This window comes from Sitophilus oryzae, unplaced genomic scaffold, assembly GCF_002938485.1.
Source record: "Sitophilus oryzae breed Bouriz unplaced genomic scaffold, Soryzae_2.0 scaffold_1499_pilon_pilon, whole genome shotgun sequence".
Classification (NCBI taxonomy): Eukaryota; Metazoa; Arthropoda; class Insecta; order Coleoptera; family Curculionidae; genus Sitophilus; species Sitophilus oryzae.
Window position 1 is genome coordinate 5251856 of NW_022146168.1, and position 14185 is coordinate 5266040.

Sequence of the window (14185 nt, forward strand, 5' to 3'; positions counted from 1 at the left end):
GTAGCATTTTTATATGAAGAGATATCGAATTACTATTAACTCCGCCACAAAATATTTTTGATATTTTTATTTTCAATGTTCAAAATTTTTAAGTCAATTTAATTACTGTTAACGGATTTCATGTTCCTCTATCAGTTATTTATTAATGGTAATTAAACGCCAAGCTAATCAAATATATTCATAAACTATATAATAATAAATCACAAGATTATTTATATAAAATATTTTTTTATGAAGTAGTATATTTAAACAAATGTGTTTAGTTTTGTTTAATTGATATTCTTTTCATAATTTCAATTTATTGATGATAAAATATTTTTTGAGTAAGGTAATGTGTTTTTTAAATCAAGTTTCTATTAACATATGTAGATTAAACTTGACTGTAGTATGCACTTTACAACAAAGACGTTTATTATTATTATTATAACATATGTATTACTAAATTTTAATATTATTTCGCCTAATAACATATTAGTGAATTTTAATTTACTTATTTCCTCTAATTAACACAATACATACATATAAGATTAAATAGTATATAAGTGTTTATAAACCATTTAAATACCATTTTATTACTATCTCAATACAATGTATTGAATAGTGAATTTTTGCTTTAGGCATGCACTACGAGGTAATAATAATATTAAAAAGCGTGAGCCCGCAGAAGGCGGATTTTTTTCGGTATTGGGCCCAATTTTCGCCTAGAAATCGTATAAAATCGTTAAAAAACAGCCCTCTCTATGAAAATATGATTTATTTAAAATTAAACTCCATTCTTCTATTTCTTTCACAAAACTTAGCAATAACATGGTTATAAAAATCTTCCTTTTGTTTCAATGAGAATAGTATGTTTTTTTCAATCGACATTAGCCCCAGCGATGACAATCTATCTTCACCCATCGTATTGCGTACATAAGTTTTAATCCGCTTCAAAGCCGGGACACTTCTTTCGAAAGAGGCGGAAGTAGATGGTATGGTCATGATCAAACTGTACAGTTTATATACTTCAGGCATTATTATGTTATACTCGTCTTGTCCTAGTTCCTCCAAATGCTCGGAAATCTTATTAGATTTGAGGATTTTAGTTTTATATAATACATTTAATTCTGACTTAAGGCGGACAAAATCAAAATGCTTTGGATAAACTAATTTCAGATCGTTTAGCAGATTGTCAGGGAAACACCTAGCGAATTCTTCAAATTTTGATTGCTCCGCAAGTTGTAAGAAATTTAATTCCTTAAGATCTTGAAACCTGTCGTTAATTTGTACAATTAAACAATCTACCACCTCAAAAAATAACTTTCGATATGAGTCTTTTAATTCATCATCATCGTGGTTCCTACGCCGCTTTCGCCTTACAGTGTCGACTTTTCTATTTTCACATGAATATTTCCACAAATGTTCAAAAAAGTTACACCTGGTATTGTTTAAAAAACATTTTAGGGTTTCTATCTGATTTTTACAAGCTGGTATATCTGTTTGCTTATTTTGTAGTACATTAAAGGTAATTTCTGTATGAGGAAATACTTCAAAAAACAGTCTCAGAAGAAAAACAAACTCAAAATCTTTTAGTGTTGCTAAATATCCTACAGACTCTCGTAATGTTATTTGATCCCAATTGTTTGCATCATCATCCAAAATATGTTCAAATAAACTTATCAAATCTTCGTAATGTTCGAATACGGTTTCCACTAAACGAGCAGAGTAACTCCAACGAGTTGGAGCAGCTTTAGGTAGTCGTTTTTTAACCACAGTATCCAACAAATTGGTTCGTTTAGTGGATGTACTAAAAAATGCTACAAGTCCATTTAGGGTAGAAAAAAATATTTTACATTGTTTGATATATGAGACCGACTGAGACAACACCAAATTCAGTCTATGACTGTAACAATGTATGAAAAGAGCTTCAGGAACTTCATTCTTCAACTTAGCCTGTACTCCGTTAAGATGTCCTGACATAACAGCTGCTCCATCATATGTTTGCGCAATCAGTTTTTCCAAACAGCCGAACTCTTTTAAAATATCCACTGCTAATTTTGAGATGGCATTTGCTGTTCTATCAGCGCTAACGTCGAAAAACCCAATAAAAGTCTCGGCACAGTGATTTTTATGAATATATCTGTAAAAAACAAAAACGCTAGATAAAACGAGTATTTAAAGTGACAGGTTTCTTACCTAAAAACGACTGACAGCTGAGAGAAATTAGATACATCGGATGACTCGTCCATTGAAATCGCAACAAAAGTGGCTTCAATAATTCGATTTTTTATTTCGATTGAAATAGTATCTCCAATGCACTGAATCAGGTCGTTTTGAATGTTACTAGACAAACCCGTAAAGACTGTTGCATTTTCCAAGTGATTGTATAACTTTTCGTCAAATTCAGCAATTGTGTGAATCATTTCTATATAATTGCCCCGGTTGCATGAGCTGGAACTTTCATCGTGACCCCGAAATCCAATCTCTTGCTTTCCAAGCAAACATACAGTTGCAATTAATCGCTTTAGCACCTCCCTATTATTTTTCACCTTCTCGTTGTGTTTTGAAATTGCTAGTTCTTGTGCTTTACTTAAACTGGTATCCATACGGGTTGAGCTAAATGACTTTAATTTTAACCATGCCAGTAAATGCGATTCAGAACTTGAATGACGTTGTACTGCGGTATGTAAATTATTCAAATCTGAATATCCTTTATTGAAAGAATTCCAGGCTGATGTTTTATCCGAAAACAAAATGCATGGCCAACAGAATAACTTCTGAAAGTGCAAACTTCCGCACATCCAGGGATATTTACCATAATTTTCAGGATTAAATGTTCGGATAACGCCGGATTTCTTGATAGTACTTTTCAGGTTGTCTAGTTTTGGTGTAGGTCTTCCATCTGTAGTGATTCTTATTTTCTCCCCAAAACTCAATGACGAAAATGTTTGTTTTGATAATTTGTAAACTATGTCTGTATTGGCAATATTGGCATCATCGTTTTCGTTCAGCATGATTAATAAATAAACGTATTCTCCTATCAGTTCTATCCCGCAACACTTTATTCTATACTGTCCATAAAACTATTCAGAAGTCCAAAACTCGAAACTCGAAATAAAATCAACACTATTCGTCAGCGAAACAGAGACGCAAAAAACTTTTCCGATCTGTAACCTACGACTAAAACAAAACAATTATTATGCGAGCCACAAATGCGAGCATGCATAATGTTTCCGGCATGCATTTGCCGGGAGAGCAGCGGTCGAATCCTGCCGAATCGATGTGTGGGTCAGTGACCACGACGCGACGCGCGTATACGTGTATCCGTTGTGATTGAATAATATGATTGAATGCACATAATAATCATGCATGCACAGGCATGCTGTAATTTAAAATTAAGTTTTTCCCTATTTTGATATTATGGGATTATGTGGCACAATATATTATTTACCTATATGAATAGAAGATATTGATAATAAATAATAGATTTTTTACGTATTCCTAGGCATGCAGTGCATGCATTGCATTCTGGACGATTCACCCCTGCAATACATATGGCTTAATGAATACATATTAAATTTAAATATATTTTAGTAAAACATTACATATGACCCCTCTATTTACTGCAGCCCGCACAGCCACGCACGGCGCTTTTAAAATTATTTCATATCGATTATCACATGGTTACCACAGAGTGATTACCAGATTATGCCACCCGTAATACACCCGTAACTATTGGTGGGTTCATACAGCCAAATAAAATAAAATAAAATAAGAAAGTTGGTTATATGGGATACCGTACATGCGTTCATACAGCCAAATAAAATAAGAAGTCTTTTGGTGGGTTCATACAGCCAAATAAAATAAAATAAGAATAAAATAAAATAAAATAAGAAAGTTGGTTATATGGGATACCGTACATGCGTTCATACAGCCAAATAAAATAACAAAAAATAAGAAGTCTTTATCTTTTAACTTCTTGTTTTATTTTATGTGAAAACGGCTTTGCGCACGCTTAATTCTAACCTACAAATATTTTCAGTTTGGATTTAATTTATTTTATAATTTCACATAAGTAAAATGTATAATATAGTAGGCAACGAATAAATAAATATACTAAGGTTAAACCAGGTTAAACTATTGTAAAGTGTTAAATGGTTTGCTTATATCGAAAATTATACCATGAAACATTTTACAAACAAATAAAACAACAGATTAAAAAGTATAATATTTATTATAGTACCAGATTTAAGAACACATAACAAATATCGTTGGAATACAAGAGAAAGTGACGTCCATTAGAAACAATGTTTTATTTACGTGTATTTTTTACATATGGACTTGAACAATTGTGTAATATCACATTGTGGAGTTTATGTACAAAAATATGGAGTTGATCAATTTTTTTTGTAAAAATATATGGCGTTGTAAATATTACATTGTTAAAAAATAAAATTCACGAACATTTGGACTTGGTTAGGTTACCTCACAAGACGAGACAGTGGGAGAGAGAAACGATTTTAGAAAAAGACAGAGCGGGTCGCACTTTAAAGGGACAATTTCTATGAATTTTGATGCAATTACAATATTGCCAAGTATAAAACAGTTAAATGAATAGAGTGAAATATATTGTGATGTAAAACCTGGTTATAATAAATAAATAAACGTATTGCCAGCAATAAAACGATTAAATTTTTATTTTCATTATTTATGTAAAAGTAATATTAAAAAAAAATTGTAAAATGTATATTTTTCGTGTTAGTAATTATTCTATGGGTTATTATGATATAATGGGTAATATAATCTAATAACCCATAAAATATTACTAACCGGAAAAAAATCATACATTATAATATTGCTGTTAATAAGCCAAGAAAATGTAAATTTAATCGTCTTATTACAGGCAATAACTACCTGTATCCTAAATTGAGGTATAAATTGTATGGGACAGCAACCTTCTATTTACCGCTCCACCCCCCACCTTGTCAATTCATTTTGACAGTCTACATTTCATGCATGATTTCATCAATTTCATGTACATTTGGGCAGTACTGGCGGGTACGTCTTCGTGTGTTTAACGTTTTAAAGATATTTTCTTAAATTTTCGCTGTGTTATTTCTAAGTTTATTGTTATTATACTGAATAGTGAGTGCTAAGATGGAGCGGAAGACAAAGTCAGGACATAGCTGCATTTACAGTGAATGTAAAAATATCTCGACAGTGAACAAAAACAAACGTTTTTTAGGGTACCAAAAGACGATAACAGGCAAGTAATATTAATTTAAAAGTAGAATCTACTAGCATAATGGTAGAATTAAATAATAGAATTTTATTCAAACACTCATCACAGTTGCTGTTTTTGGTTGTTTTTTTTCTAACCTAACAATTAATAGAACTTATAATTTATAACATTTTGCATGCATACTTCATCATGATTAAAATGTATTATGATTTACTGTATTTCTATATTTTGATTCTAATGTTCCATCTACCATATATGATCTGAAAAAACAGTGTCAAGTTGGCTTGGGAAAACGATTGATGTCATTTACCATAAGATTTTACATATTAAATATCAGCAATTTTTGTTCCAAACCATTTCTGACGCAAATTTTCCTATTGTATGGTATTTTTAGTAAAGATAGTTTAGAGTCTAGTTTTACAATGGCAATAATATTTTGTTTATATGCATAGGTCCTCTAAGATGGCTTGAACTTTGTGGACGTCAGGATTTACTACTAAAACCAAATTTTACTGGAATTAAAGCCTATAATTCTTACATGGTATGCAGTGATCATTTTGATAACATGGAATACAACAATCCAATAGAAAGGACAAGTTTATTACCTACTACCCAGAACCAAGACGTTTCGTGATATTGGACCTTCCTTTAATGGTAAAGTCTGCATGTGTTAATGTACAAATCTGCTAAGATAGGGTTTTAATTTTTATTTTATTTTTACATATTTTACGTTATATTTTACGTTATATTTAAAGTTACCATTAAAAAAAGATAATATTGCATTATTTTGCAGTATGTTCTAGTTAATTATTTTGCAGTATGTTCTAGTTAATTTTTGAATATATTTTTTTGAATTTTAAATATATATATACCGTATGATCGAAAAACAGCGTCTTGGCTTGCGGAAATGAACATGATGCCATTCCCTATATAATTTTCCATATAAAATGACAGCGACCTTCATTTCTTAGCCATCGCTGACGCCGTTTTTCTCGATCATATTGTATTTACTTTAACAACTTATAAAGTAAAAAACCTGTATTTAATTACTATTTGTAGGTAGCAATATTTAATAACAATTTATTTCAAATATAATTTCGAAAATGAAATTTTCTTTTTAGCTGAAAATATTGTATACACACTCACGCATATAATGTTGCATAAAATATAAAACTTCCTAAGTCATTCTAATTCCCAATATAATTTTATATATAATTTAATAATTATCTCCATTTTCAATCTCTGATGCTATTTTTCGATTGTATTGTACTGTATCATCGAAAAAAACGGCATCAGTTGGCTTGAACATGACGATCAATGACATTTCCCAAATTATTTTACAATCTCTGTCATGCTCTCTGTATTTCTGGCACCGTTTTCTTTTCGATAATATTGTACAATATGATCTAAAAAACAGCGTCACAGATGGCTGGGAAATGAAGATCGCTGTGATTTTGTATCTAAAATTATATGGAACTAGTTGAAGCCCTGGCGCATCCGCCACGACATCAAAGAAAAAAAGTACTTTTATTTTTAATTAAATGAAAAACAAAAAATCAGGCGACGACAGTTTTAGAAGAGCCAATTAGCTACCTTTAGTAAAAAAAAGCAATTTTCTAGAGCAGTAATTACTTCAGTAGAGACGACACAGATAAACATTAGCATTTTATATATGTAGATGTCATCGATCGTCATCTTTAAAGGCAACGCTGTGTTTTCTTTACCGTTACATATTTTTGGAATTCCCTTATGAACAAAAATATAGTTCTATTCTTACTAGTTTTTTATATGGTTTTCTGGGATGCGGAGACTTATCAAGAGTCAAGAATAAACATTTCTGAGTAATTGATTTCCCTAAGTTTTTTCGCACATAATGTCCAATCATGAACATACTGTATACTGTACAAAAATAAATTGTTGTTCGAATTTAGAGTGAAAAAATATTTTTACTTTCTAAAACATTCTTCTATAACTGAGAATTAAAATTCTATGTTACTTAATTACTTATATTATGTAATTTTTAAAATGGTGATCTAACTAGTTATATTAAAATTAATAACTTATTATTATTTTACAGAAACAGAAGCAAATAATGCGTCGCTTCCAACAGAGGATGTTTTATTTCAAGAAAACCTAAATAGAATGGAACCTGTTCAACTTTTAAGTATTCACCCTTCCACAAGTGCTTTCAGTAGTCCACCCACGGAAGAAAATGTTGAAGCCTCAACTAGCAGATCAGATTTGCTGTCTACACATTTTTTATACCATGTTTTATTGTGTTAGTTTAAATAAAACTTAATGATTATGATTTTATAGTTTAATTAAAAAAAATAGACTGCAAATTTATATTTTTGAACTTATACCAAAGACTACAGTAGTAGTCTTTGCTTATACATAAATTTGTTTTCTAATAACATATTAACTTTTTTTTTAAATAAAAGACTTCTATAAAACTGAGACATTTATTGTTGTAATATTTGCAAATTATGTGATATTTATAAAAATACACTGGTGCATATTGATTGAGTCTTCTTTTTTTGATCCTTGTTTTAGTTACTTAACAAGAAACAACCTTCCGTTAACAAAAATCGTAAACTTATATTTTGGTGATAAAAATAGACAAAACTATAAATTTTATAGTATAGATACCCTCAGCTCTTTACTAATTTAATTGGATTTTGATGTTCTGCATGTCCTACAAATAATATTTTACTTTCATTAATAATAACAAAACATTTCATATTCATATTGGTGATACCTGTATATGGAACAACTTCTTATACAAAATTTCTCCTTAGCTTAATATGCACTCACTTTTTAAATGTATTTCTTTCACTAGAAAATATCCCGTTTTCGATATTTCCGATATTTCCTAGAAATATATTGTTTTGCCATTTCAACAGTGGAAATCATAAGAATTCAAACATATCTGCAAAATAATTTCTTAGAAAATACTAGTTTGTATATTTATGTTAAGAATCTGTTACCTTTTAATGAATTTGTTATTTCACATTAGATAAATACTTGATAAATATAGACACTTTTCTGCACAAATACTAATTTAAACAAAGTCTATAAACAATTTGCTGTTTTTATTTTCACCTTCCAACAATAGAAACTGTTCTTAGCATTTTAAATGGTAACTAACCCAATCGAATCACACTATGCTCAGCAATTAAAAATTTCATTCTTTATTTAAATAAAAAATACAATAAAATATCAAATAAACACTACAAACTTCTGCAAAAATGTAGGTTAAAAACTCCTGACCTACTAACCTAGTTCAACCTTGTCAAGTATTTGCAATGTTGCCATGTTTTACACAATAACTAAAAATATAGGTATTATATCAAAATGTACACAAAAATATTAGAAATATTGGATTAAATATTCTTCATAATAAGTAATACCTAAGTAATATTAAAATATTTAAAATATTTATCATATTCCATCAAGAATATACGTTCATTATATATAGTGTGCATAATTTATAATGAAATTTTGTTCAATTAGAATAAGTATGGCAATATCTGAAATCTCCTCGAAGTCGCACTTTAAAGGGACGAGGTCACTGAGAGCCGAAGCCAAAAACGTTTCATCTTTTGCCGGCTGTCCTGTCTTTGTAGTCTTTGGTTTGGATTTAATTTATTTTATAATTTCACATAAGTAAAATGTATAATATAGTAGGCAACGAATAAATAAATATACTATAAATAGTAAAATAACTATAAACAATCGTAAAAGTTAACTTTTATCCAGCCTCATCGTACTGCGCATGAGCAAATATATATTTCTTATTTTATTTTATGGACGCACACAAATAAGAATTCCTTATTTCTTATTTTATTTTATTCTTATTTTATTTTATTTGGCTGTATGAACCCACCATAACAAAACAATAACGATAAAACACTTAAAGAACTATTTAAAAACTTATTTACAACTATTTATCTAAAAGGGATTAGGTTAGGTTAATTTATTTTAAAAGATTACCGTATCTGATTGTTTCTGTCCTCTTCGCACAGGTCTCGGTTTATACAGGGTGACAATTTGAAAACGGACAGTATTTAATATTACCTTTACCGATGATAGTATCACAGATTATACAGATTATAATCTTTGTTTTTTCTTTATTGTTTTCACTTGGTTCCAATTTTTCGGAATCGGGCACTAGTTAGGTGACTAGTTTGCGCACATAGCACGCCCACTTATGGCCTCTAAAATTGTGCACAGCGCCTGACCGGCACAGTTATTAGAGAGATATCGGAAAACCGAATAGCGTCATCCAGTATTTACGCGTACCTTATGGTTACGATATGCGCGAGTCAATTTTTAACGCAACACCCGCTAATAACGTTTTACCGCCTGACGTAATTTGCGGATCAATTACACCAAGCGCTCTTTCTAAATAACCTCTGATAACGTTTAAAAATTGCTTAAATGGGCATGTGTTGCGGGTATTTGACAACCGGAGCCGGCCGGCGAGATCTTTTATTTTAAGTTATGTTTGAATTGTTTTGAATTATTGCTTTAGTTTTATTAGGTAATTTGATATTTAAGTAGCTGGAATTAGTTTTAATTAAATAAATATGGCCCAAAATATGTAGATTCCACCTCTTCCAATACTAAAGAACCTATAAAGAGTCTTAGGTTTACAGCAGATGACGACTTAGTCCTTCTAAGAGAATTTGTTGCCTGTTGCCCTAAACCCACTGGCAGACGTTGAACAATAAAGCACTGGAAATAAGCACTTTAGCCCTTTAGTTTTAAAATACCTATTAAACAAAACAATTTCAAAGTTTCAAATTCAAGGTTAGGTTAAGTTTAAATAGCGGACGCGACGCGATCAGAATTCTTTCCGATCCGATAACTATAAATGAAGAGAGTTAATACCACCTCACGTAAAGGAAATAACACCTGGCCTTGTTAACGTCCATGTACGCTATTCGGTTTAGCGATATCTCTCTATTACGCTGTTTATTGTTATTTTAGGCGAGTTTACTTTTGCGCACAGGAAATTTGACTCGTTTGCACATCGTCATAAAAAACAATTTTCGTACCACGAATTAGGGACAAGATTTTTATCTGTATATTATAGGATACCTAATCTGTGATAGTATGAAAATTTGGCGAAATACGTCAACTTACATATCAAGGGGGACAATTTTTGAGGCATTTGTTGTCGTGTTACTTTCAACCCTTTGATCCCCAGGGCACCTACCCCTAAAATTTTAAATGGCAAGCCCTATTTCTTTTACCCTTTGTTCCTTATAAAATTCTCAAAAAAAAATAATGCAGTTTATGTAGAAATTCTATAAGAAACACAAATATGGTAAAAGAAATATAAGGAGTTACTATTTAAAACCACAGGGAGTAGGTCTCCCTGAAATCAAGGGGTTGGAAAGCAACACTAACAAATGCCTCAAAATGTTCCCTTGATACGCTCTAAATTTGTTTCGCCAAATTTTCATACTATCATCGATCGGTAGAGGCAATATTAAATACTGTTCGTTTTCAAATTGTCAGAGAGCCTAGAATATTCCGGTTTTTCTTAGCCGCTGTTCTTGGTCTTTCTGGCGAATTCCTGAGTAAGAATGGGAGCAGGGCATATTGGTCCGAGGGCCCGAGTCCCAACAATATTATACTTGTCTTAGCTTATGAAAAAAATGCATTGGGATTTGCAACAATAATGACAATAAAAAGCAAATATAAGTGGATAAGACGAATTTTGCTGCAGTAAAGTAATTTCTAGTGAATTTTTTATAGGAATAGGCGACTTTTTGCTGTAGTTTATGATTACGTTTATGTAGATTTCACTATTAATATATGGAGTGGTCAAATTAAAATGAATCAAGTCTAATTTTCTACTATTTTAAGAAAATCGTCTAAGAAAAAAATAATATTCTATAAACATTATATATACGAGCCCTAACAACTATATGTTGGGACAAGGTCTTTTTTTGCAATAAAAGTAGTAATTTGTTAAAACAACTCAATTTATATTTTGTTTATTATTATAAATTCAAACATTACAATATGATCTAGACAATTTTACTATATTTTTATAACTTTGCAAACAAATCACTTTTGATAATAGGTTATTTTGCCAAAATCAAGCCCAATTTGCTGACAACTATATCGTGGGCGTACAGCGAAAATCCAGTAAGTCACATTTTTGGTTGAATCGGATTAAACACACCACTATGTCCAGTTTTTCACGGTCTTTAACATGAAAAACCCATTAAGTCCAATTTCGGCATCCTTATATTATATTATATTATAAGGATGCCAAAAAACTTCCAGACACCAACTTTCATCCAAATATTGACGTTACTTCAGAAATTATTCGGAAAAAATCCAAATAAAAATGAAACTTCTATACTCTGTATCTCCAAAACTAATTATTTTCGGACATACATTTATACGAACTTTTTTATTTATTTCTATGTGCAGAATATGTTGACAAAGTTTCCGGAATACAGTTCGGACCACCCAGTATATAAAAACTAGCAGACCCAGCCACGCGTTACTGTGGCTAAGGTCAGTGATGGGCAAGTACCCGGTGTTTTGTAATTTGGGTAAATACCCAAGTTTTTTCACCTGATATATACACAAAAGATCAATAAATGGTACCTATATTGAATTTGGGCAAATACCATTATACCCGGTATATGCCAATCATACCCACGTTTTTAGTTTAAGGTATTCTAACAATTTTTAAAAACAATTTGTTGTTAAATTAAAATTATTGAATTACTAATATCGCTATTCAAAATAGGCGTTGATAGTAGAAGGGTGAAAATTTAGCGTTGTATATAATACCTATATATTTTTTAATGCAAAATCATAAAAAATTAAAATAAAAAATTTTGTCCAGGAAATAAAAAAAAAATGGAGAATAGGGTGGCCCTATTATCATATTCACTGATTATACATATAAAATTTCATCAAAATCAGTCAAGCTGTTTCAGAGGAGTAAGGTAACAAAAAATAAAAAAAAACTATTAAAAAATAAGGGTTAAAGGTAGAAAGGTAAAAATTTAGGGTTGTATGTATTTTTTAATACCAAATCATAAAAAAATCAAAAAAATTTTGTCCAAAAAATAAAAATTGGGATGGGCCACTCTTATCACTTAGGGGTATAAAAAATAGCTAACAACCTATGTTCAGACCCACTGATTATACATATAAAATTTCATCAAAATCGGTAGAGCCGTTTCGGAGGAGTAAGGTAACAAGTGTAACACGAGAATTTTATATAATAGATAATATTAATATGTAACTGATACTTACTGTTGATTATATCTGCACCAATCTGGACTATAAATATTAGCAGACCCTATTACAATTCTCAATGAATCGTCTTCATAAAAAAATATAAAGCATTTCCTATAAGTTGAAAGTATTAACACAAAATTATATTACAATAAGAGAACTTACGTATGTTGACAACCATAATCATTTCCTACCGATATATAGTGGCATTTAATATTAGGATATAAATCTTTTACTACCTCTCGATTAGCAGTGCAACCATCCTCAAAGCCATAGAGAACAGTTATTGGTGTGTGGCTAAAAAATATAACAAAATATGATTTAAAAACTATATTAACAGTTAACAGGCTTCTATTAATTACTGTAGCTTTCTAGCAGCATATTGTTCAATTAACCATGCAATATCCACGTGAAAAGTCATTAATAATGAACATTTCAATTTCCCAAAACTGGGACATAAAAGATCTACAAAATAAATTTACATTTCTTTGTAGCAAAATTTACAAATTAATAAAATTTACCTGTAAATTTAATGGAATATAATTGTTCCTCCGTACCTTCGCATACTTTTAAGCTGTTGTAAAATATATTAAAAGGTGCAGCATCTCTCATTTTCTCAACCATAGTAATTTGGTCAGCATGTTTACCCAATCTTTTAAGAATTGGACTTTCCGGATAGTAGAACAGCTCAAAATATCGATCAAACGGTAACTCTGCAGGTACAATCTTCTCACTGGCTAATTCAACAAATAAAATGGAAATCGGCTCTTCTGGTTCATCTCCCTCTTCACTACTTGAAAAACTACTTGATTTTATATCTTTCTTTTCGTCAGGTTCAATCCCGGCAGCAGCTGCCATATTTTTGATATCACACCAAATAGTATAAATTCAACAATCAGAATTAGAGGAGTCTCTCATTGACAAACCTTATATAATTTTTTTTATTTAACTAAAAAGTACCAAATTTACAATATAGACCAATAAAAAACCGAAACTTAACCTTGCATTTCTTGTTGTGGCAACACCGCCGTCTCAGCTGTTCATAAAAATATGATAAAAATGGTTTGGCAACAGCGACCAGAAAACTACCGTTGGCAACATTGGTCTGTAGCCCACAGATCAATTGTGTTAAGTGTCATCAGAATCAAGCAACAAGAATCTGTGGTACCAATAATTTCCCGCTCATCACCCAAGAACAGGGTTCGGAAAACTACATGTTGGTTTTAAAAACTACATAAACTACATTACATGTAGTTAATGTAGTTTATGTAGAGGGTGTAGTTTATGTAACATATGTATGTAACTGTGGTACTAACGGTTTGGGTTATCAATTAATGATGTAAACTTATTAGTACACACTTTATTAAAATACTTTAATCAAATACACAGTTTAAAGAAGGCTGAGTAAACTTATTCGTAGTAGTTGTTGAGAATGTCTTGAGAGAGTGTTAGTTATGAGAGTGTGTGTGTGACATCGTTGACCGTTGACAGACGTGTTTTTGTTATTACTCTATGGAGGTGTCTCGATATTCGAGTATCACCAAGGATAGAGTAGGAATGTCGCTTTCAACATTGTCACCACAATACTCCCCCCTAAAAAACGGAGTTGGTAGAAAATACCAACTACTATATATAGAAAATATGGTTTATAAAAATAGATAAAAATATAAACCATATTTTTCCTAATGG

The 14185-nt window shown here is 30.8% G+C and overlaps 2 protein-coding genes and 2 long non-coding RNA genes across 5 annotated transcripts; 1 reads left to right on the forward strand and 3 right to left on the reverse strand.

Moving 5' to 3' along the window:
• Positions 1-737: 737 nt before the first annotated feature.
• LOC115877904 (zinc finger MYM-type protein 1-like) lies at positions 738-3729 on the reverse strand. Its single transcript, XM_030894257.1, has 2 exons — positions 2176-3729; positions 738-2119 (listed from the first exon to the last, which is right to left on the reverse strand). Exons 1-2 carry the CDS (start codon positions 2991-2993, stop codon positions 754-756), a joined length of 2184 nt encoding a protein of 727 aa, XP_030750117.1. The 5' UTR covers positions 2994-3729; the 3' UTR covers positions 738-753.
• A 2116-nt stretch (positions 3730-5845) lies between these two features.
• On the forward strand, positions 5846-7793 carry LOC115877906. Its single transcript, XR_004049427.1, has 2 exons — positions 5846-5875; positions 7299-7793. It is a non-coding gene; the product is annotated as an uncharacterized LOC115877906 (long non-coding RNA).
• Positions 7794-7820: 27 nt separating this feature from the next.
• On the reverse strand, positions 7821-8481 carry LOC115877907. The gene is made up of 4 exons (XR_004049428.1): positions 8324-8481; positions 8209-8266; positions 7980-8150; positions 7821-7916 (listed from the first exon to the last, which is right to left on the reverse strand). It is a non-coding gene; the product is annotated as an uncharacterized LOC115877907 (long non-coding RNA).
• A 3855-nt stretch (positions 8482-12336) lies between these two features.
• On the reverse strand, positions 12337-13532 carry LOC115877908 (probable tyrosyl-DNA phosphodiesterase). Of its 2 annotated transcripts, none has more exons than XM_030894259.1 (4): positions 13054-13532; positions 12859-12961; positions 12662-12793; positions 12337-12610 (listed from the first exon to the last, which is right to left on the reverse strand). In XM_030894259.1, exons 1-4 carry the CDS (start codon positions 13352-13354, stop codon positions 12511-12513), a joined length of 636 nt encoding a protein of 211 aa, XP_030750119.1. In that variant the 5' UTR covers positions 13355-13532; the 3' UTR covers positions 12337-12510. The 2 variants fall into 2 exon arrangements, with proteins under 2 accessions (XP_030750119.1, XP_030750118.1); XM_030894258.1 differs by having other exon boundaries at positions 12349-12610; positions 13018-13520.
• Between the last annotated feature and the right edge of the window lie 653 nt (positions 13533-14185).